The 25,473-nt window shown below is 40.1% G+C and overlaps 2 protein-coding genes across 2 annotated transcripts in view; one reads left to right on the forward strand and one right to left on the reverse strand.

Annotated features, from left to right (window-relative positions):
* The window catches only part of LOC144650261 (uncharacterized), a 355,735-nt gene that overhangs the window by 302,081 nt on the left and 28,181 nt on the right, over positions 1 to 25,473 (reverse strand). The gene's annotated exons all lie outside the window — the stretch shown is intronic.
* On the forward strand, positions 7,556 to 8,005 carry LOC144648432 (uncharacterized). The gene has a single exon (XM_078507990.1). It carries the CDS (start codon positions 7,556 to 7,558, stop codon positions 8,003 to 8,005), a length of 450 nt encoding a protein of 149 aa, XP_078364116.1.

Genomic DNA, 25,473 nt, shown 5'->3' on the forward strand with positions numbered 1-25,473 from the left:
TTGAGGAACCTGTATACACAGTTTTGCAAAACAATAGTTACATTACTGGCACTGCTGACATACATTACTTGGAACTTATAATAGCTTTACATTAATTACACTACTGGTACTTAAAATCCATTTCTTGCCACTCAACTATGTACTTACAAAATCACTTACATTACGTTGCCTTACTCACAATTAAACTACTTACAAAACATGTTATAAACCAAGACTTTCACTCAACAGAATGAGCACTGTGATTGGTTGATTCTTGGTCACGGGCCCCTGATCAAATTCAAATGTAACCCGACCGGGATACAATTGCACAGTTGATCAGTGCATGACTAACTTTATAAAAATGGCATGATCTTCAGCACATGCCCACGTCAGCTTGATTGACGGGGTGGATCTTAGAACAATGCCTGTTTTGAGTGGGTAAAACATACAGAATCGCTAGAAAAATTCAAAGAAGGAACTGAATGAACTTCTGGCGAATTTCTGGCCGAATAAAGAAATAGAACGGAGACAACTACAAAAAGTTTGCCTTGGTGGGAATATGATTTGGTCTTCAAAGACACTTCTCCTTAAAAGAGAATTTGACATAATAAGTGATGGCAAATTCTCACGTCAAATCATTTTTTTGAAGTGTCAGTCGTCACGTTGAAGCAGCAAGGATTTGGCAAAGTAGACCACCACATCCCAACATCAAAGGAAGATCTAGAAAAGATTCATTCCTCCTACAACCCATCTTTTTTAGGTCCTAAATCCCTCCAACAAGTTCTGTGGTTTTGTATCATGTTTCACCTCATGCACCATGGCAGAGAAAAACTCCGACTCCTCACTCAAGAATCGTTCTCTGTGCAGGTTGACACAGCTGGGAATTAGTTTCACAACCTCAACAGCAAGACATCGCCCACTATTAAACCTTGTAAATGGTGATTGCATTTCCACGAAAGTGATTCATATGCTGAATAAAACAATTCTTGAATTATTCAGCCGAATTTATTATGGCTTACAAACTTTAAAAACATTGTGGGAACTGCTGTTTTGACTGAACGTGTAATTATATTAACAGAAAGTTTGAATAAATCTGTTTTGCGCTTGGTTCACGCATGAGCTATTCTCACAATTTTTTTATGTTTATTATTAATAAATAATCATATGATTTTCTCATGCAATTTGGGATAAATTAGCACTCGTAAATTAATCAAAGACTACAAATTGCACAAGCCCATGTTTTCCTTGGAAAAGAAAACTCGAATATCCCAAATTGCCCATGTTGCCACTCTCCAAAATAAAATTTAATTCAGATGTTTTTTAAGGGCAGGATGCTAACTCTAAGGCTTCTGATTCACAACCACCCACTGAATCAAAGGATGAGTCTGGCCTCTCCCCTGTTTCTGGAAATTACTCTTCAGAGATAACCATGACATCAGAGCAGCATGCCCAAATTGAACAAGTATTCGCTGAAGATAAAGCAAGGGATTGAGCCTGGGAAGAAGCATGTGGTGGCCTTGAAGAAAGTAAGTCATAGACCCGTACAAACACCATGAAGAGAGTGCATCTGCACCTGGTTGGAAGCCATGGGTTTATTAGTTTAATTACTGTCAAGTGTGACCCTCTGTGGTCAGATTTCAGCTCATTGGACACTCTGGTTGATTAAATTTGCAACTTCAATGAGGCAGTCTGCAGATGGCAGACTTGCTGGTACTTCAAAGTCGTCTTGCACTGTTTATTCCACCATTTCACCACACCTCATGTGATTACTTTGCCCTTACCGAGTCAGGACAGGCAGCAACAAGATTGTCAAGCACTATGCTGTGATACTTACATGCTTGAATGAGAGAGCAGTTCATCTTGAAGTAGCAGCAGATTGCACTATGATGGAATTCATGCAGGTTTTAAGGGGTTTCTATGCATGTAGAGGGTTCCTGCGTTTATGATAAGCGAAAATGGCTCCCAGTTAGTTGGCACAGAACAAGAGCTGCAGGTAATGATCGAGGGATTGGATACCGAGAAGTTGAAAGAAATCTTTGCAGAAAGATTGTGGCAGTGGCAGTTCACAACCACAACAGTCCCACACCAGAATGGTTGTGCAGAATCCTTGGTTAAGTGTTGCAAGATTAGTTTGAAGAAGGTAATTGGCGAGCAACTACTCACCCCACTGAAGCTGCAGATGCGTCTCCTTAAAGTAGCAAATTAAGTCAACCAGCGTCCAATAGGCCAAATCACCAGTTATCCAGATGATGGTTCACATCTTTGTCCCAATGACATGTTACTCAGAAGAGCATCTTCTACTGTTTCACAAGGACCATTCAGGCACACCAAGAGCCCCCAGCGCAGAGTGAGACCAAAAAATAGTTGACTTGCTTTCGACCTGCTGGACAAGTGATGTCTTCCCCTCACTGCTACCTACAAAACAATGGCATGCATAGAAAGGCAATGTAAGAGGTGATGATTTTGTGATTGTGAAAACTTCAGAAATTTAAGAAAAAGATTACTAGAGAAGATTCCAAGATCTTTAGCCCTTAGTAGATAAGCATCAACTGAAGTTGATTAGCCCCTAACCCGAAGTCGATTCGTCCTCAACACAAAGCCGATTAGCCCCCAGTAAGATTAGCCCCAGTAAGCTTGAACATTTTTTGCATCAAAAGCGATGTTTTGCAGTTATGAGTGATTGTTTTTTTTTGCTCTCCCATTAGTTTTTCTATTCAACACTCAAACAATACGTAGTTCTGTAAATGTTGCGAAGGCCGCCAACCTTTGCCAGGACAGCTAGCGCCACTTCAGTCTCAGCAAGAGACAAATACTGACAATCAAAAGACGCTCTTTTCAATAACTGTAAAAGATAAGATACTTTGTGGCGTTCAAATTTTAAATAAGCGCCGCCCTCAAATAAGCGCCGCACTTGAGACGCCGAAAATTTAATAAGCGCAGCGGCGCTTATTCGAGTAAATACGGTACTACAATCAAGATACTCATTCTTTAATACGCACTAGTTCCATGGTAACAGAACATTTCATTTTGACCTCCAGGAGGACCACACATTGGATACCGAGAAGTTGAAAGAAATCTTTGCAGAAAGATTGTGGCAGTGGCAGTTCACAACCACAACCAGCCACAACCACATCCCAGAAGAGTTTATTCGACCTGACATCAATGTGAGCAAGCCAAAAGCCATTCAGTCAAGAACAAGTTTCTTGAAGAATCACGAAAAAGCTTTGGAGGAGGCACTTTTAACATAAGTGAGGCAAGCCTTCTAGAAACATACTACAGTTACCTTAAAGATAAATTTTCTCGAGTTCAGCATTGAGCGTTTTATACTGCTGAATACATTGGTCTACAAAAGACACTTACCAGAATGTCCCGGGTGTTAAGGTTCAATGAAAATGTCTGTTGTAAAAGGGCCAAATGCATAAGACCCACTGGTGCATCACAAAACAACAACAGTATTGTTTCACTGACTCCAAGATCCAACATGACCACATGCCAACAGTGTTAGCGTTGCCAATTGAATAACACAAAAAAGTGAACAAACTGAAAAGACAGCTTGATGAAATTACCAGAATCTGAGTTGTCAGCTGTCAGGAGCCCATCACACATCTCTCAATAAAAATGGTTAAAATGAACTATAGTGGTACTTCTACAATAAAGGAAACTGTTCTAAGTGCCTAAGGCGTATGTGTAGGCATTAACAGTCCAGATTGTCCCGATAAATCGGGACAGCAATGACGTAACAAAGCTATTGTTTGCAAGGAAAATGGCGGCCGTTTCAAAAAGTCACAGGCACACAAAGAAATTTATTGTTCCCGGTTTCTCACAGCGTTCACCCGGGACTTTCCGTAGGCAAACAACAAGAAGAAGCATTGGTAGCCATTTTGAAGTTGAGACGTTTATACTCTTTGGATTTTGCTTGTCTTTATCGACGATGTAGTCACGATTTTTACAGTCCGAGTTTAAGGTAAGTAAAGAATACGCATTATTTTGTAGAATTTACCGATTTTTGATTGAGCTGGTTTTATTTTTTACTAGTTCTAGTGTTCTTTAAGCTTCTTCATGCAAAATTTTACAAGTGTAAGCCACGTCCATTTTGTGTAAGGTGTCTGAATATGAGGCTGTACGAGTGTAGACAAAGCGCCGCTGTCGTAATGCTTGTGTACTACGTCGTTCCTTTGTGTTAACGGGACTCGCTTTCATTTTCTCTCTCTCTAAAGGACATGGAAGAGAACACAAGATTGCTCCAGGCACTTTGCCGAATTTGTGGTGTTAAACAAAATGGGAAACCAAGAACAACAGAAGCCATTAAATGTGCAAATGAAATCCAAGAAATTTGGAATACGTCTGTGCTGGTTGATTCACCAAATGTGCATCCCATGTACATTTGCATGAAATACAGAGTTAAATGCAGCAACAAGGATTACCTCACTGGAAGGAACAAGCCTTCTCAAGAACCGAAGTTGTGGTTTCCACATGGTGACAATTGTGTGGTTTGACAATGCCAAGAGGCTTGAGGGCAGGCCCGTAAAAAGGAAAAAAATGGAGACCAAGAAGGTGAACCAGGGGTTGACACGGACTCAGCTTCTGAGCATGAGGATGAGGCTGAATTTGTGCCTCCAAGTGTTTATTTTCTAACAAGGGACAGTAATCAGGACTGTATCCGCAAGATATCTAAACAAGATCAGCATGCCATTTTTTCAGGAGCTTTGTGGCATCATTCCCAGGTACAATTGTTGGAACTCCTTATGAACAGCCTGAAAGGATTTTAATGTCCTTAAGGAGGATTATCTAAGTGGCTTCATAGCTATGATTGCCAGAGGATATGCAGGCCAAAATTGTTCACCAAATTGTTCAAGAACAGAAACCGAAGCGGCAAGTGGATTGTGACTCCTTTGCCCAGACGTACAAACATGAATGTACCGCAAGATGTCAAAGCAGAAAGGTGGTTTGTAAGAGGAAATCTCATTGTTACATCCTAAAGAGACTAGCTGCAAATGAGAAAATCTATTTTCAACTCTGTTTAGAGTGAGAACACATACCATCTCCAGGGTATGAATTTTGTTGGGCCATGTAGTTTCATGGCAAACATAAGAATTCTTGCTATCAGCAATTCCTGTCTCTGGCCCAGTAAAAGACTGAAAAGAGGCTATTGAATATGTTTAAAATGTATTTGAGTGCAGGTAGTAGGCAATACCGGGGGTGTCACATGGTTCTCTCTATATCTATATCACCAGTAAGAGGCCTCACTCGCTAGAAATGTTAATAAAGTTATAATAAAATTTTTTCTTTTTTTGGGAGTTTATGGAACACTCTCTCGCTCTTTGTGTGTAAGAAAAAGAGGGGGGGGGGTGTCCCTGAAATTTTCTCTAATTACACATTGTAATTCAGTTATAGCCCAAGACAGGAAGTGTTTTTTATTTGGTAGTGTAATGGAGGGAGGGTGCTCTGGCTTACTGCGTTACCCGGCTAGCAGGGTTGAAACATACATGCAGCCTACCTTAAATGTATTCAGCATTCATAGCCTTTTACATGGCAAAAGCTATTCCGACAGGAGAGGTACTCCGAAAAAGTAAACAGGGTGTGCCGACATGGAAGGTTACCCGTCTAGCATGTAAATGCTTTGTTGTGTTTGCTAAAGAAATGTGTGTAAAGTTGGCTCAGCCAAAGTAACTTGAAACTGGGGGAGCCCCCCTTCCATGTAAACTGGCCCCAAAACATTCTTTATAAATCATTCATTGGAATATTTTAAAAAGCTAAAACATCTTTTAAAGAGCTAAAATGTGGGATTGGAATTTATGATATAATCAGGTGTGATTGCCACTGTTTGTTGTCTCCCGAAAAAAAAAATTTTTATTTATTTTCACACTGATCATAGCTGTAATTCATTTCTGCAGGTCCTGCAGCTGGCAAAGAAGCAAACTCAGACCACAGCAGAGAACTAATATCTGAATATCAAACATGTGAACTGGATTTTTGAATAAATGTTGAATTCCAATATATTTCAATCTGACCATCGATGCTTTCGAGTACTGCTCCAATTACTGGGTGATGTTCGCCCCAACCCACACCTGAAAATTTGCAGTACTTCAGGATATATTTGTGCCAAAGTTTGCTTTGGAGAAGCTGTAAACTTATGACATAGAAGATAAAAAAGATAAAAATCTTGTTTATCTCTAAGGCTCTCCACGGACTTGTAGATTTCAACATCAATGACTACATCATCTTTGTAAGTCATGGGCGTAAATGCCTAAATTACACTTAATTAGTGTACCCTTAACACCTTGTAATTAAGGCATTCATAGAGTTTTGTTGTATTTCTGAAATCAGTTACATTGTCATTGAACAAATTACTAGCCAGGCGGACGCAGCTTACATTGACAAATCGTCGCTTACCAGAGAGGCCTATTGGACCTCCCAATTGTTTACACTGAACCCTCACAGTCTTAATAAAAGACGTGAATTCAGCTCTAAAAATTGCGTCCGCTACAACTCTTAATTAGTGTAGCACCAAACACCTTGTAATTAAGGCATTCTCAACTGTATTGTTGTACTTTCAACACGACCTGACATCAATGTCAGCAAGCCAAAAGCTGGTACATCGATGGCATGTGCAAACTTTGCCACCAGCCATTCAGTCAAGAACAAGTTTCTTGAAAAAACACAAAAAAGCTTTGGAGGGGGCACTTTCAACATACCAGTAAGTGAGGCAAGCCTTCTCAAAACGTACTACAGTTACCCAAGTTCAGCCTCGAGCGTTTTATGCTGCTGAATGCATTGGTCTACAAAAGACGCTTACCAGAATGTCCTGGTGTTAATGTTTGAGGAAAATTTATCAGTGAATTGTATGTTTCTTTGTGCTTGAAGATCATAGATGGGGGATAGATCGCCAAAAAACGACAATTGCGCAAGGTAACAGTTTGCATTGGGACATTCCATTTTTCATCCGTACGAGAAAGTATGCAAATCAGGGCTCAGATTACAAGTTTTTGGTTCTATATTTCGTTTCACAGTTTCACTTAAAAGTTTCGCTTTGAGATTCCTGTTTAAAGTTTTGCTCCTAGATATGTTACCTGTTAACACTTACATGAACTCGACAAAAGGTAGGCTACTTGGTTGTTAATATTCGACGAGGTTCGTTCTCAGTATTAATTGATTGAATTGAAACTCAAAACCTTGTAATATTTGATGAAGTTAAATTTCGATATATACTCTCTATCTCTCAATTATTTGTTACAGCCGTTATATTTTATTTGGGGGCTATTGATTTCAGGTGGGGGCTAAAGATCTTGGGGTTAATTGACCTACATTTGAAGCCATTCAACTGAAACCTTTGGACAGAGCTAGATCTACTTCACGCTATTTTTACAGGAGGGTGCTTACCATTTACAATGAAACTACCCGGATGAAAATTTCTCTATTTATGGTAAGCGAATTTCCATCCGGATGGAACGGGAAAAACGGATCTTGAACCATCAACCACATCCCATACAGAAACTTGAGCCCCCGATAAACTATTGTAGCGGTTGATACGTTGTAACTATGACAACAGTGTTTGACAATAAAGCGCTTATTAAAAATGGCGTTACACAGGATTTTGTGCGCTGTTTTGGACGAAGATGACTCTCATGAGTTAATAGAGGCCGACGACAATGTTTTTATACTTGCTGTGGCCTCTACGGTCATTAGACGAAGTCTAAGTAGGATACAAGGCTATGTAGAAACAACTGTGCTGTCCTATTTTGGCGACGAATTTAGGAGTCATTTTCGGATGACTCGCAACACTTGTGAGTTGCTAACTCGTGAAATTGTTGCCTCCGGTCGTATTAATTTGGGCTTGAACCACTTTGGACGTGTTCCAATCCCACCTGCCAAACAAGTGTTAATATATCTTTGGATGATGGCTAATGGTGAAGAGACTACCACGCAAGTAGCCGATCGTTTCGACGTCACAATGAGCAGTTGCGGAAGAGTATTAAGGAAAGTTAATGCCGCTGTTTTGTCCATGCTTCCGCGCTATATCAAATGACCAAATGGTAAGACTAAACTTTGATTTTCTCAATTTTATTTAGTATTCATGATTTAAAGGTGCAAACAATCCTATCCTAAGTATCTTCCGTTGTTTTGTTTCTACAGCTGTCAACTACAGTTTTAGCTGGATCGATCGCGACCATAATCAGCTTGGCTGTATCGTTTGTTAATCAGTTCCTGTAAAACGAAAATGTGGACTACAGACTGCAGACTAACCCGGCAGACCAGGGATAAAATACCTTAACAAAATAATAAATTAACGAAAAACAAGCCGTGTATTGTACTACCGTCAGTTCCAACTTTGCGTGATTTCAGGCGTTTCGCACAAGCGATCATGAAACAGAAGAAGTGACAAATTAATAGCAGTGGTATTTGTCTGGTTTACAAACGCAATAGACTTTTTAAAATTTGTTTAGGACCTTCAAAAATCTTTACAATGTCTCTGCTGTGGCCAGGCCAGGGAAATTGTATTGAAAATCTAAAAATTTGGGCAAATAATTAAATTTTGTTAATTTATACCTTTATGTATATTTAGGTGCCTTAGATGGGACCTTCATAAAGATCAAGGCACCAAGTGTAGAGCCTGAGTCATACAATTGCAACTCCTGGCAACAAAGTGTAGACGAATTGGGGCCACACTTGAACAAACCAAGGTGGACCCATATAAACAAGTGAAGAAAAACAGTGTGCTTGGTTTCGAACAGGCCAAAGACTTTGAAGAAGTGACGAATTTCAATATTGAGGTATGCGGGTACATGTGCTTGGCTACGTTCTGCAGCTAGTTATTACTGTAACTGATCCACTGGATGGATCAACGAGAACTAACAAGTAAGTTTTAACTCTTAGTCAGTCCCTAAATTCCTGACATGAGTACCTTATTTTGAGTTTGATATCGAGGTATGTGGGTATGTCAGTGACGGTGGCCATGTGCTTGGCTACGTTCTGCAGCTGTGTGAAGGGGGTCAAGGCATGCAAGTAAACCAGCAAGACTGCTGAAAAGTGCACCAAGAAAATTAAATATTTAATCAACAAATTTAAAGAGGCAAAAGATTGGAACAGGAAGCAGACTGGAGGCTCTAAGAGGAAAAGCGTGTTTTATGATGAAATTAATCGGCACTACTTATGCAACCGCACATAGTAAAGTACCTGTTCCATAAAAACTGGAACATGTTTTCAAATGAAGCTGTTCTTAAGACAGTGTAGGATATAAGGGCCCATTTGTTGGATCATTCTCAGCAGCTGGGCACAAACCCTTATGTAATTCATGTACTAAATTTAAGTTATAAATACCTATTACAATTGTCACACCAAAATGACTCAATTTAACCAGTGCTTTGTAAAAAGGGTCATTCTTGACAAAAATGCATCAATTTGAAGATTTTGAAGCCGTCCACAACAAAACGTAAATACTCCAAGTGCGTGAAATAATATCACCCCGGTGTGGAGGATGGAGAAGGGTAATTGTAACAGTTGTAAGTGACACGGATGATTGAATCAGGGATATTTAAACAGCCCTCATAATCCTTTTAAAAACAAGAACACCAGAAAAAATATGGAATTAAACGTAAGTGATTGCTTTGCAAAAACAATACCGAGGGACCTCTTATAGAACCAGTTAGGAACAAAATCAACGCGTTAAAGAGTCGTGTTATATAATCAATGCGAATTCTCTAAGATTCACCAAGCACAAAAAGCACATCCGACAGATTGATCATTGACAACACTACCATGTGTTCCTGACAGACAAAACAACGGCAGGTCTGTTTGCAAAACAAAACAGCGTTATTTCGTATCAGATACGAAACATACATAACTATGGTTTCACGAGATACACTCAGCCAATGACGACGCACAAAAGGACAGGCATATGTAATATCAGTAGCCAGTATTGAAAACCCCACAAAAAAGGCGCATACGCCGGTGGTTCTGGAACAGTGCAAGCTTCAGTAACATTGTGCAACGTTTATTTCGCTAAGATTTTCGAGATGGCCTCCGAGCATAGATATTTTGAAAAAGTTGACCTTAGTGGAGTTCCGCCAGAATTCAACTGCAAAATTTGGTAAATATTGCGAGCCTCACCTTATCTGGTTGCTCTCGGGACACCAATCAAACATCATAACAAACGGTATTTTTTATTTCATTGCAGTACGTTTCCGATGGTGGAACCAAAAACGTCCAATCTTTGCGGACACTCACTTTGTGGACTCTGCGCTGAAAGACTAAGCAGGGATGGGGCAAGAAACTGCCACATGTGCAGGCAGCCTAGGACTGGCTTCACTAGAAACATTTCCGGCAAGACCCTGATCGCAACCGTGAGAGTCAATTGCAGGATTTGTCAGGGGGAGGTGGCCCTCAATGCGGTCCAAGGACATGTGTCGTCTGACTGCCCAAACTTAATAAGGAATTGCCGGGCATGTCAGGCGATCATGCTCCAAAAAGACCTAATTGAGCACCAAGAAGTCTGCCCAAAGGCATTAGTGACCTGACGGTGTAAATTGAAAGTCGCCAGAGACGATGAGGAGAGACATATCCATGAGGAATGTCGACTATTTGATGTGCCATGTCGTTTACAATGCGGTGCAACAATGAAAAGGTATGAAACATTAGAGAAAACGTTCTTTCTTAAGTTTCAACTTAGAGAAATATAAATGACTTTCGTATTATCCCTATTAGAGTTATTTTTCTTCTAAAAAAATCCAGTTTTCTTTCATTCACTGAACGGTGTTAAAATCTGTATTTTAGTTGTGTGTTGGTGAGAACAATCTGACATATAAGCTTTTATATGTGTTATGAAAAAATCACTCTATCTTTGGAGAGGCTTTTATTTGGAGCCACATGGACTAAACATCTTTACTAAACATCTTTAATGGCAATCACAGGTTGGAAAGTACCCTGAATATTATAAAAAGCAAGGCACTATGCGAATAAGCAAATCAAAGAATTAAGCGAGCATGGGAAATTTTAGATTTGCAAACTACATTCTCGTTAAAACGGGCCTATCAAGATTAACCACTGGGAAGGGGGGAGTTTGACCGCATTTGTTTGCTCATGTATAAGATAAGATAAAAGAGGTGTCTGCGGGTCAATGCAAGAAGAACCAACAGAGTCCAAACGAGCCAACATGGCCGCGGCTGAAGGTGGAAACAAAGGCACACCATCCGAAAAACCGCTTGAGAACTACTGACGAATCCAGCTTGAGTAATCTCAGAGAGATGCTGGTGGATAAACAGACAACCGTCAATAACATTCTACTTGAAAACAAGAGACTCTGCAATGAGATTCCGGAGTGAAAACAACAATCTGATAACTGCTGTCAAGGATGCTTTAGCTCAAGCAAGGAAACAAAATGCAGAGACAGAAAAAGAACTATCCACCGAAAGAAAACAATTAGACGAGCAAGGAGAAGAATTGAAAGAGCTTTACGACTTGCAAGAGAATCTCGAACAATGCACTAGAAAGAACTTGATAGACAGAAGGTAACATAACAAGATAGATACCAGTGGCAATGCTCAAAGAGAAGTTGCAATGAATCAGCATCAATGCACCAGAACTCGTGTTTTTCTTGATTCAAGCTGTCATACGCTTGGTTAAACAGATTTACTTCTACTTAAGCAGTGGACGATTCCTATCTACTTGATGAAAGCACGTCAACAGAAACGGGTGATAATGATATACTTATTGCCACAAGATTTGTGTGCTGACAGAATCGTGAATCATCATAAGTGGCAAGTAGGTCGACCAGGTACAACTGTGGAGATGTGCCCGTGGGTCTGGGGTACGTGGCTCTGTCCAGAGTCAGAAGATTACAAGACATTGCGTTTTTGACAACATTGCGCCCTCACCATTTCACCCCTGTTGACTAACTGCCAAAAGCTAGATGTCCTTCTCTAAACCTACCTTGTCAATTCCTTAACAACTGATTTCTTGATTGCAGATGGCTTACAGAAGAAAACAGAGTTTTGAACCTGCTGATAAAGTAGCAGGAACCTACTTTAAACACACGGTCAAAGCATTAATGCCACCATACGGGAAAACCAAAGGTATAATGACTGACACCAAAATCTTGGACTCCACCACTCTCTGGACTTCAGAATGGCTAACCCGCCCGAGTATTGCCATGTCGGAGTGGTCCAGTTCGATATACAGCAACCTAAGAAATATGGTAGAGAGTAGGAATAAAGATATTCTCTTACCCATTATTTGTGCTCACATATTGCCAGGAGCGACATGTCGAGGGCATATGATTGGCTACAAGACAAGGGCCATAGACATCTCACAGTTAACCATGACCTAAACTTTGAAGACCCAGACACAGGTACACATACACAGCGCATCAAAAATACATGGTGCAGAGTAAAGCAAAGTATGCCTTGTACAGGAACATCCAAAGATTTCTTTGATAGCTACCTACAGGAGTGGTTGTGGTATAAGCACTAAATGAAGAGGATCCGTTTGGAAACATCATCAAGCATATCGCCGACCTATACAAAGCCTGTTAGGATGTATATATCATTCCTGCATCCACTGTATGCATCGTTCATGATCCCTTGATTGTTTGTTTGAGTTTAAAAGTCTAAAACTATTTTGGACTTTGACAAAAAATGGAAAGTTGGAAGAACAATAAACAAAGAACTGTACGAAATCTTGCCGGGAAAAGCCGGAAGAGATGCTCTTCAGTCAGAAGCTCTTCTCATGCTCCATGGTCGACAACTACGCTTCTGCACACCAAATATGCTTGAATATTGTACTATGCTCAAGTTAATCTGATTGAGGGTAACCTCTAGCAAAAGGTAAAAGATTTAAGACAAACTGAAACGGCAAGTTGTATCATTTATCAGTGGAGCGGTGGCACCAATTTAACATTTTGAATACAACTACCTCACAAGATGTGTTGGTAAATCGGTGTTTGGTATCAAGGGGCAGTTGGTACAATCATCATAAGCAAATCAGGTTGTACAGGGGCTTCAATGATCGCACACCATCTTACCTCCACAACCGTCCTGCCCATTCATTAAAAACTGTACAAAAAGTAGATTTAAAGCTGGCAAAGTTTTTTTAAAGGAAATTTATTCCCCAGTGAATAAATGAGGACGGTTTGGTTGTCTGTTTAGTTTATTCTGACCATCGGATAGTTGAATTTTGTATGATGGCTGCCGATAAACCATGTGCTCTAGTGTTTAGCCATTTGTTTGTTCAAAGGATAGGCAAATTCATTGATAAAAACATTTCTCAAGAGCAGTTTAGCCATGATATTTGCCTCTCTAACATTTGCCACACTAGTATTCTAGACATTGGAGGCCATGAGGTAAACAAAATAATTCGACATGACCTGGATTTTATTAAGAGGAATGCCCCCAATTTACTTATTCTGGAAATGGGTTCCAATAATGTTTTTTAAATAATGTTTGTGACAGCAGCTTTGATGCCGAATCCATGGCATTGTCGCTAGTTGCACAGCTGAACTTCTAATCAAGGAGCGCAAATTACAATTCATCGTGGTCTGCCAAATCATTCAACAGAAATACTCCCCCTGCAGGGAGTACAACGGGTGAGTAGCTCAGGTCAATTCTTTAGTGGGCGACAGTTTACACAGCAACCCAGAAGCCAAACTTTGGACACAGGTCTAATACAGAAAGCTTTGCCCACCCAGTCACAGCCATTTTGAGTATTTTTGAAGTTAGCATGAATAGGGTTGCACCTGATCTGTCACAGCCGGTTTGCCCTTCTCTTTGTTAGAAAAAATTAATCACTTCATTAAATAACTGTAATTTGGTTTTGTTGTTATCAAATAAACGGCCAGTGTGGCCTATTTATGCCAAACTCATAGTTTGTTTTAATTTGTCCAGCAAACAGAGCTTAGCCTTGGCAACGCACTAAATTAATTTTGATAAACATTCAAGAATCATAAATTTGATTTACATGTGTATCCAGGCTCTTTTTTAACATCAATTTATTTCTTTTTAACAATGCATTTTTTTTTTACTTCAAAAAAGCAAATAGCAACTGGCATGTTCATCAACCCTTGCTTCTCGTGAATAACATTTTTCTTAGCTGTTAATTTTAATTGCCTTGTCGCTTCATATCTAACAAGAAAAAAACCCAACTGGAAAAAAGGTTTAAAAGTTTTCTGAGAAAAGAAATAGTTCACTTCTTAAACTATACAATTGTGTTAACGTCAGCTCTGATGTACATGCAGTTATGCAAAATGTATGAAACGTGATTGTGTTGAATTCTTTTAAATTAAAAATTCCTTTAAGGTGGCTCCATAGGGTTTCTTGACCGCGCGAAGAATGGGTACAAAAGGGCGAGCTTGAAATGCCGGCAAATCAAAACAAACATGGCGGCTTCACGCGAGCGTGAAGTTTTCGGCGAGATTTGCTTCCTGCCAATGAAGCAACACCCATACTTTCCTGTGTTGAGCAGATAAAAGAGTTTACAACACCCTAAAAAGGTGTTTACAACGTCCGCGGTGCTTCTGGCCGCTTTTGTGAAGTTCGTACGATCGAAAGCAAAAGAGAAAATAAAGAATAGTCTCCGCGATTGTGAGATACTTCGAGCAGAATTTCAGAGATTCTGCTACATAAAGGATCAAGGTATGTCTCTAACTAACCTTGGAATTAACAGATATTCGCACAAAAACCGACTACAACGGGGAACGCTCGTCTTAACACATCAACTCGTATGGTTCGAAAGTTCGCGCATGCTCAAATAGCGATCTTGGACAATTTCTATTCTGATGACGTAATTGTTATTCGGGCGAAAATAGAAAATTTCCCCTTGTATTTACTAGAGTTTCCTTCGGTGAAATTCCTTAAAATTTGGCATAAATGTGATACCTATTTAACTGCCCTTTTTGCCTTTTTTTAAAAAAAAATTGTAAGCCAGTTTTTTTGCTAAGTCAAAAAAACACAAAATAACCAAAAACGCAAAAACGACCTGGACAACCCCTACTTTTTTTGTTTTTAAAAGTTATTTCCCATCAGATTCAATCCGTTGGGAGAATTTCAAAAATTTTCACCGAAGAAAATTAAAGAAATTTAAGATCAAAGCCATAAAAACACCAAAAAATAGGACTTTTTGAGTAGATGTAGCTCAAAAACAAAGGCCGTTATTTTAAAAAAGAATAATGCACAACATATTTTAGTCCTTGTTTTTAATATTTCGGCAGCTTTTATTTAACTAGTTTAAATAATAACGCGAAAATGATCTCTTGATGGGTATCACTTGTGCGCGCGCCGTAATATCTCAAAACCCTATGGAGCCACCTTAAAAGAAAACCATAGTTCTATTAACCCTTAACATACAAACTGCACAAGTTGTCCAGAAAAAATACACTCCCTCTTCTCTCTCCTCTTGATTTTGTGGAGCCTGGGAACTTATTGTTTATTTGAGGTTAGCTAACACAAAGTGAATACATCGAAGATTTGGTTGAATTTGGCCTGTTTTGCAGCAATTTCTGGAGGTTTTGCTCTTGGTATACTGGAGGTTTTGCTCTTAGCAATTACGTGAGTGATTAAAAAATGGTTGGACAAAGAGGCACAGATATTCCGTTTTCATTACTTCCAAACCCATGACACTAGACCTACACGTTAACTCCACATTCAAAAAGTGAAGACTGTATATACCTATGCAATTTGTGGGGTAAGAATGTGCCCAGAACCCTGTTTCTAAAGATACCACACGTTAAAGAGCTATTAATTTGATAACAGCAGCTACAGTGGTCCATGAAGACCGAAAGAAGGAGGAGGGAGGCCTTTTCAACAGGCCAGGAGGATATCACTGCAAAACTAAACAGTGTTACAGACTGTAGTTGTAAGCTTCAATGGAACTTGCAAAATAGTGCATGAAATGAGCGAGATGATTGAGAATTACTTGAACTGTTTCTGTTGTCAAAATTTGAATCTTTTCAACTTTTCAGAGGGAACTGCTGCTTATTGAGTACTGATTTATAGACTATTTACAAGTAAAATGCCTTTGAAACCGTTTATGCTTTGAATTCTAACTTTTGAGAGACTGTTTGACGAAATAAAGAGAATATAGATGAAATGTCTCTTTTCTTAACATCTGATATTTTGATATTCTTCCAGGTCATGTATTTCAATATATCCAATAATTTTTCATTTTATGATTGACAATTTTATGCTCTTTATTATATATATGGTTTTATGAGGTTTTGCCTAACAAGCCTTTATCTCAAATGCTCTGTTTTGTGATAAATAATTTAAACAAAGCTCATTAAAGAATCTGACCCACCCAATATGCATTGCGCGCTTGCATCAGTCAAATCGCCATAATTGGGGCACCCGATCAGCTAGTTCGAACAACTGACATTTGCTATCGGTTTCCATCGAGCGATTTACACAAAAGACCGTTCTCTTTTTTTTTTCGGAAATATTACTCTTTGATCATTTATCTTTCTTTAGAAGTTTTTATTTTTTAATAGTCGCTGTTTTTCTAAGCGTTATTGAGTTTGTTATGAACGGTCTTCGCGATCGTAATGTCGGCGAATCGTCCAAGAAAGGGACGTCCCCGTCGACCAGAAGGCATAAAGAGGTTAAAATTAATGGAATCGACCTACACTCTTTGGAACAGGCGTAAGGAGGCTCTTGGTGTTTATGGTTTGACCAACAGCGAGTTTGCTGAGATGCTTCTGCATCAAAATTTCTCGGCAAAGGCCAAGGAGATCTCAGAGATCACGATCGATCTGGCATGACTACAACACCGAGTCATGGTAAGATTCATAAATACTTTTCTTATCGATGTATGAAATTCGCTTTGGTTTTGAATTTCAGCTAGTTACATTACCTGTGTGAATCTAAAGCGGTAAATAGCTGGGTAAAACATTTCAGCTTTTGAAGATGATGTGTGACAAATGACTGAAGTTGCTTGATGACTTGTCTTTCGTAGGAAGAAGGCAATTGTTCCTACAGTCGACCCCGATCGGAGGGGCTAGAAGACACGATCTATCTGTTTCACCTTTACCATTAGCTGATGCTGCAGACATATCATCGTGTAGCAAGTGAGTTTTTGTTTTGAACTATGAAAATATCCCCTAACCATAAAATATCTGTGATTCTTTGTCACGTATGATAATCTGTGTATTAAAAGTAAAAGTGATTTCTCTTTCACGTTATTCTTTCACGTTATTCAGCAACCAGCGGGAGTCGTGTTAGGCCTGTCTCATTTTATATTATCACTCGGTGCCCAAATATGGTAAGGATTATAGGAAATTCACGGATAATAACAACAACAGCGGCGCGCGGTGCAAAGTGGGTGGGTCAGATTCTTTAAGGACAGTTGGAGCGTACCAGAACTTGTTACCAAGTGCAGCTCAGAAAACAAATCCACACTGTGTGGTATTATGTGTCGGAATGGAGGTTAGGTAATGCGTACCACATTTTGGCGTGTTTATCCCGCTTATTGTTTGGGTTGTATTTAAATAGGTTCATCGCGTGTTGTGCTCTCACTTTAGGTCATTTCAGTGCCTTTAACCAACCGTCACTTAGTTTTTTGCTTATTTATCATGTCTGCTGGGAATTTTGAAGACTTAAGCTCTTACTTTGATCAGAAGTTTTCACATTTAAAGCATGAGCTTTCGTAAGACCAACTCAAATTGTCTCCATCCTTGGTTAGTCCGAAACGAACTTAACATTCAAGTTTAGCAGCAACAAGAAGCAGTTCGAGTTCAATACCAAGACTTTGGAGCACATCACCTAGAGTCTTTCTTTTGTCGATTTGCTGAAATCTCTCTTCGATCTTTAAAAACCCAGACAATCATCAAGTTTCAGTGCTGATTCTTAAGCTTGACGGTTCCCTCAACGCTGCTTCAAAGGCCATAAAGCGAAGAAACAAGCTCATCAGAATTGCTGACGAATCTGAAGGAGGTTGGGCCGCAGTCGAGAGTATCTTTCTGACGAAGTCACTTCTGGTTCTGAGGATGAAAAGAAGATCCGTGCTGCTGAGAAGAGAGTGTTGATAATGAAGAGGAGCGCGCCCATTGCGAAGTCGGGACAGAAGTTAAGTATTTTTGTCTGTTACTTTTGTTTACTTTGCCCATTCTTTATTTTCTTTAGCATTTAGCAGTGTTGTATTAAAGCACTGCTCGACCTATTCCTCCAATACAATAGATTCATTGATTGTCTATTTGCTTGTGTGTTTCATCATTACAGAGTTTCAGGCATGAATAAGTTATTTTCAGTACGGAGTTTAGGTAATAACAAATGGTAATTACAAATTGTAATGTTGATCCGTTCATGGTTTTGGCATTATTCTGATCACGACAAGGGGTAAAAAAAATTATGCCATTTTGATACAATTATTATCTGCTGTGATTTGGTCCTCTTGCTTTATGTGTTTCTGCCACCAGGACGAGGGATGGAAGTTCCCACCCTAGAGATAAACGACAACTGGCAACAAAGAAACCTTTGAGAGTTCAAGGGACAAAACATACTTCTGGTAAAAAGTGGAAAAATCGCTTTGCAATTCGATGCTCAAAAATTCTGGGCAGAAGAGGTTACTAAAAAGGTAAGACAAAATAAAAGAGAGGTACATTAGTGAAAAGATATGTGAGGAAAATTCGGGCAAACCCAACAAGACCCAGGTGCGAGAATTTGACGATCCCGTAGCATCTAGTGCGTTTCACGAGAGCGACAAGTACGACATCCGCTATGTGAGCGTGCTCACTGAACAAAGGGTGGAGATCCACTTTAAACACAAAGTCGAAGATGATCCTGTCTCGCCCAATCTTAACATCTTCGTGGCAGCTTTTACCACCTGTTGGGCCCGGCTACGACTCTACGAGGCCCTCGACCTCCTGCAAGAACAAGTCCTCTACTTCGACACCGACAGTGTCGTTTTTGTCAGTCGTCCAGGAGAACAGAATCCTAGCCTAGCAGACTATCTGGGAGACTTCAAAGACGAGCTCAGCACGGGAGACTACATCGTCGAATTTGCCTCCGGGGGACCCAAGAACTATGGGTTTGTAACTAAAAACGGGAAGGAAGAGTCTAAAGTCCGAGGAATATCCCTAAACAGCGAAGGCGCCAAACAGTTAAACTACAAGATCTTGCGTCAGAACGTGATTGACGACATTCAGCAACCCTTGGAGAGCAGAGTCCAACAAACGGATGTCGTGAAACCGTACCACATTGTACGCAACGCCATACAGTACGCCATCGAAACGGTGCCACAGACCAAAACGTACCAGATGGTCTTCAGCAAACGAGTGATCGACACAGCATCGTTCTACACGTACCCGTATGGTTACAGCCAATGGGATCCCAGACCCGACGTGGAAGCAGAAGAGCTTATGGATTCGGCCGAATTGAACGAGCAAGACAAAAGGAACATTGAAGTATTAATGGACCTTTGACTTTTTTTTATGTCATTATAAAACCATTACCACTATTTTCAATTGCTTATTTGCGCAGATTAGTCTAAGCGATTCACTCACAGAGTAAGCAAGACGACCATCCTATATGTATTGTTCACAAACGGCCATGCTGTCCTTGTGGTATCTGAAACTAAATACTGTGCACTAAACGCATGCGCAGATTAGTCTACGCGATACACTTGCACTAAAATAATGAATAACTCCTCTTATGAAGACCACAAAGTTATATAGGCTTTCCTTGTGGTATCTGAAACTAAACATTTTGCACTAAACGCATGCGCAGTTGAGTCTGCATTGCTTTTGCTAAGAATTTGGGTTGGCGATTCTGAGAAAACGTAATGCTATTTTTTAAAAAAATCACGTGAGAGAGGGGGATGAGGGTATCCCCCTTTTCTCGGGTGTACTGGGAACGAGTACGAGAGTTTTGACTATAATTGTTTGCTCAAGTCGGCGATCGAATGGGATGGACACCATGTAAACGTTCAACCTGTTCTTTAATGTGTTCAAAGTTACACAACATTAAAGTTTCAACATTTTCTTTTCTTGCATGATTCGGACACGGTAGATGGCAAAATATCTGATGAAAGTTCAAGTGAAGAAGATGAAGATGGATCAGTAGGATTTAAGTGTGGTACATGTGGCAAAGTTTACAACAGTAAAGGCTGGCTAATTCGACACCAAAGCAGCTGCACCGCCGTGAAAGTTAAGAAGAAATCTACCAAAAATCCTGAAATGTCCAAAAGTCAAATGCGTGCAAGGCAAGTTTTGAGCAACCTGGGATTTGAAGATTTCTTTGACGGTGAGTGTTTACCATTACTTCAGGACTTCCTTGACAACCTTGCTGAAGGATGCAGAGCCTTATGCATTAACTGCATTTCTTAAGTATGTTGTGCAAAATTTGTGGACAGTTACTTTCGCCATGGGCAATCTGTTTAGTTCCTCAAGACAGAGTAATCACTTAAACATCCCACGATGCCGACTTGCTACCGGACAAAGATCATTTGCATATCACGGAGCAAAAACCTGGAATGAGCTGAGTGACGAATTGAAAAGTTTAACTTCTGTGAAAGCTTTTAAAGGACACTTGTTTTAACATATTTTAAATTTATTAATTTCTTAATACTGTATTTAATTTTAGTCTCTTTTGCTATTTTGCTTATTCATTTTAACTGATGTATTTTTATCTTTTTTATTCCATTTGAAACTGAAAAGCCCCTTTGGGGAGTTATAAATAAAGTATGTATGTATGTACATATTACGTCATACTCGTCACTAAATACTTTATAGACAAGACTTTTCAAGACAATTATGTAAATTTTGCCGGCTTTGGTAAGTCTGCAGTTCCTCATTGCAAAGCCCTTGGAGCTGTTTCATCCGCACGCTTCGCTAGCAGCCTTGGAGCACTTGGTAACTATGGCAAAAGAAAAGACTCTGAGTTGAAGAGGTACTCAATCGTATGGGTGGGAACAAAAATTTGGTAGCCCTGGTGGATGTGCCCAAATGGGTAACCATGCTGTGGCTACTAGTAATGCATTATTATTTTAACAGTATGTATAGTTTGGTCAATGCTACTGCCCGCTGGTAGATTCCATCTTGCCCTCAGTTGGAAGGAGGAGGCCCAGTTCAAGAAATCAAGTTGGTCGTCGTCTAACTGAGGATTGTTTTCTTTCTGTCTGTGTTGTATCTTTAAGATTTTTGTCCGTCTGTCTCTCTTTCTGTTTTGTGTAGATGAAGATTGAACGGGTGGTGACACTTCTCTGAGCCCATAATAATTTGTCACTTGTTCATTTTTTATCAAGGTGATAAGTGACAAGATGACTGGTTTATTTCAAAAGACCAATCAGCTGCTGCATGTTGCACACAAAATTCCAAGAGGTACACTATTGCAGTATAAAACATTAATGCAAAATGAACTGCGAATGCAGCTCCACTCAGCGACTTTTGTCAGCTACACATTTACAGCTCTACCCTTGCTCCTTTCCCTTTTATGTCGACATGGCAAAAAGGAAAACCCTCTAGTGGAGATCTGCGAGGTTTGCCACGATGATCAGCCGAAGCTGTGGGTGACCTCTTGCTGCGGGCAGAGACTACATCAAAGATGTCTAAGAAGGTGGTTGGACAAACAAAAAATGTCCAATGTGTAGAGGAGAAATGCCAGATGTAAGTCGTATTCTTTACAAAGATTATTGTTATTTTTTGAGGCACCTAGCAAAACAGCTTGTTGCAGGGATTGTTGGGAAACCCTCGGCAGAAGGAAGCATCATCAGGAGCCAGCAGCTTCAATGTAATTGACAACCACCTTGCAGAGATATGCATCATATGTTGCAACGATCAACCTAATAAGCAAAGAATGCTGTTATTGCTCATGTTTTGTCAGACAGTGTTCAACAGCTGAAGTTTTTTTCTCTCAATCTGTGGTACAGAATTTTTGTGTTGCTTGGTGACCACCTTGCAACCAATGGACATGAAATCATGCAAAATATGATGCTGCGCAAGCAGCTTACGGACACAACATGTCATCTGTGCGTGGATATTATTGATTCCGTCAATACCACCACCAGCTATGTGCCCTCTTTGTAGTGAATGAGCTAACAGCGGCTCATTCACCACTTAGCTAGCAAAGAAGAGCACCGACATGAGACGGAGAAACCTAATTTCAGTGTATCTGAAATGCCTGTTGAAGGCTTTGCAAAGCTGCGACATGTTGGTGGTGGTCTCTTAGGAAGGAGCTTGAACGTTCAAGAAGATACATCAGGGAGAACATGTTTTCTCAATCAAGTGAAACACGTCAAAGTGTCAATGCTGCATATGCAAAATGTGAGCTATTAGAGGAACACATTATTGTTCAGTACTCTTGCTTTAAGGAAAACACAAATGTACAAGGAACCTTGGAGGTTACAGAAGATAGACATTACAGAGAACGTGGATTGATTCTATTTCAGATGAGGCCTTTCCTTGCTTCAAGATCATTGAAGAATTGAGAGTTCAACACGGGAACAATAATTTTGTAGGCCCGGTGGGTGTGCCTGAATGGGTAACCATGCCACGGCTCCTAGTAATGCATTATTATTTTAACAGTATGTATAGTCTGGTCAATGCCACTGGCCAGTAGTGGCTTCTCTCTCGTCCTCAGTTGGAAGGACGAGCCTAGTTCAAGAAATTGGGTTGGTAGTCATTTAACTGAGGGTGGGTCCTTTTGACTGTTTTTCCCCTTTCTATTTGTGTGGTTTTCTATTTGTGTGGCTTGACAAACTCAAGCCACTAGCAGTAAATCAGCACACCATCTCCGATACCTTCTCCTTTGCTAAAGAAATCAGGGAAATGCCAGTCAATCCAACCGACATCTTGGTATCTTACGACGTATCGTCTTTGTTCACATACATACCACTTAACAAAACTATCGAGATCCTAGCTGAGAAAGCATTCGCCAACAACTGGTTCAACGAAACTCACAACCTTGACATCACAAAATCAGATCTGACCAACTTTTTAGATTAGCCACCAAAGACCAGCTCTTTCTCTTTTAAGAAAGACCGCCAGTCATTCAATTGAAATCCATTGTTTAACTTTTTGAACTTGTCCAAGCACGTTTGTATTAAGATGCGCTGCATGAAACGCTTCTCAAATTGTAATTCTTTTCAAGCTTTGATCAAGTTAGAATTTAATAATTCAGCTAACAACTATAACACGAAAGACCTTACAAACGTGAGTGAGTCAATTGACTTTAACTTTGTCGAGTTATTACTAACGACCGTCAAGAACTCTTACAAAATCTGTCACGATTGCAGTAGAAAATTGAAAGCTGATACATACGTTTTGCTACGACATAAGTTTCATAAAACTTTATCCGACTTCGCTCAAAGACTTACCGAATGTTTTGATAGTTTTATGCTAAAAGTTTATCTAATTAATACTAGCGCTCCTAAAAGAGCGATTGGTAAGAACGCGAACAAAATGATTGAAGATAGCACTGTACATAAATCGTAAAAATAACTTGAAAAATAACTTACGTCAACCACGGCAGCTTCATCCGTCTTCAAGACCTCACACAGCAAAGCATCAGCTTACTCCATGGTGTTTGTAGCAGCAAGACCACACTTCAAATTAACACAAAATGCGCATGAAACGATTCTTGTATCTCGGCGTCGGACCTCTCAGGAAACCTTTCATTTTCCTCCATCAAAAACAAAACCTTTCTCTTAGAACCAATCAGCGCGGCGTATTTTTAATTTAGGCAAAGTTCGATCCGTTTTTTTTCTCAAGGTCGCAGGTTGAAACCATAGTTTACCTTCCATCCAATCAGAGGCTTGATCTTGGAACCAATCAGCGCGGCGTATTTTTAATTTAGGCAAAGTTCGATCCGTTTTTTTTCTCAAGGTCGCAGGTTGAAACCATAGTTTACCTTCCATCCAATCAGAGGCTTGATCTTGGAACCAATCAGCGCGGCGTATTTTTAATTTAGGCAAAGTTCGATCCGTTTTTTTCTCAAGGTCGCAGGTTGAAACCATAGTTTACCTTCCGTCCAATCAGAGGCTTGATCTTGGAACAAATCAGCGCTGTGTACTTTTACAAAGTTTGATCCGTTTTTTAGTCAAGCTTTCATTCGTGTTGTACTCGCAAACAAGCAAAGTCATCAAACGTTCAAAGATCCTTGAAGTTACTTTAAGAAAAAAAAAATGGCACAACGACAGAGCCGACGCGTAAGAGGTTTAGAACCAGAAGTCGGAACCTTCAAGGAGCGGTGCTTCTTCTGTCTTTCAGACATCTCACTAGGACGCGTAGCATGTCCATCCATTCGGCGGCTTCCCTGCTGTTTGAAGTTCGTCCACACGCGGTGCCAGATTCAGTGGCAGGAAACCCATACCACATGCGCACACTGCATGAGAGAAATTGTTCAACCCGCAGCGCAAATTTGGAACCCTCCAGAGGCGATTAGGGCCATTCCACAGAGAGAAGTGGCAAGGCAAGCTTTAATCCTGTACAGAGAAAGCGAAACGGCTTTCCGATATCGCGTCACCCCCGAAGTAAGTAATCATGCATTTGAAATGTGACTCGCACTTAAGTTTTTTGTACTAAAAGTTGTGTTTGTTGTTTTTCTTTTCAGTTTCCTTTCTCTGTCAATCCGGCGACATGGTTTAGTTTGTGGGACGCATTAGACGCCTATCTTTCTTTCCACGCAACGGATCTTCCTCTAATAATCAGTGGAAGGGTGATTTCAAGGGAGCCCCTGCATTTCGTTCACCGGTTTAGACTGGAAAGCCTGGTAGACTATTTAATTCCCATTTCAATCCATATGTACGCGTCGCGCGTGCGAACACGATTCGAATATTTCACTAATTCTAACGTGGAAGAAACAATCTCAATTGTAAATATTCGTGGCGACGACGAGTAATTATCTTTTGTTTTGTCTTGTATATAGTTGTTCCCTCACATACATACATCAGCTCGCACACACAGTGACTCCATACTAACTTTACCTCCTAAATAGCACACTCGAATTTGTAAACTGTTTTCTATTATAAGTAAGTCGGGCACGGACCACTAGGGTCGCGTACACGTCCCGCAGTGTAATTTAGCTTTTGCTGTTTTTATAATATAATATTTTGAATCATATCTATGTAACTAAGTGAGCGTGTAACATAGTTTTTACAATTACACGATTGGTTTAGGTAACCTAGCAACCATGACTGGAACTTGTTCGAAAAGGTTTAGGGACCAGACTTCTCGCGGACTGGCGATGACGTCATTATTTGACCGTTATAGACCTGGGACGGGTTTCTATGGTGATGATGTCATACGTTCGACCGTTGAAGTCCTGGTACGGGTTTTCTAGGCAATGACATCATTTTTTCGACCGTTTAAGTCCTGGCACAGGTTTCCTAGGCGATGACGTCATACTTTCGACCGTTAAAGTCCTGGTACGGGCAGAAAAACAATAGCTTACCTTATTTGGGCATGCATGCATAATTTTTCTCATTAAAAAATCAAGTCGGCCATCTTGGATATGTAAAACAGGCAATCCAGCTCTGTGATTGGTCCATTCAAATTTTTAATGATATGTACTCGTTCCTGAT

The sequence above is a fragment of the Oculina patagonica genome, chromosome 4 (genome assembly GCF_052425735.1).
Source record: "Oculina patagonica isolate OP01 chromosome 4, crgOcupat, whole genome shotgun sequence".
NCBI lineage: Eukaryota > Metazoa > Cnidaria > Anthozoa > Scleractinia > Oculinidae > Oculina > Oculina patagonica.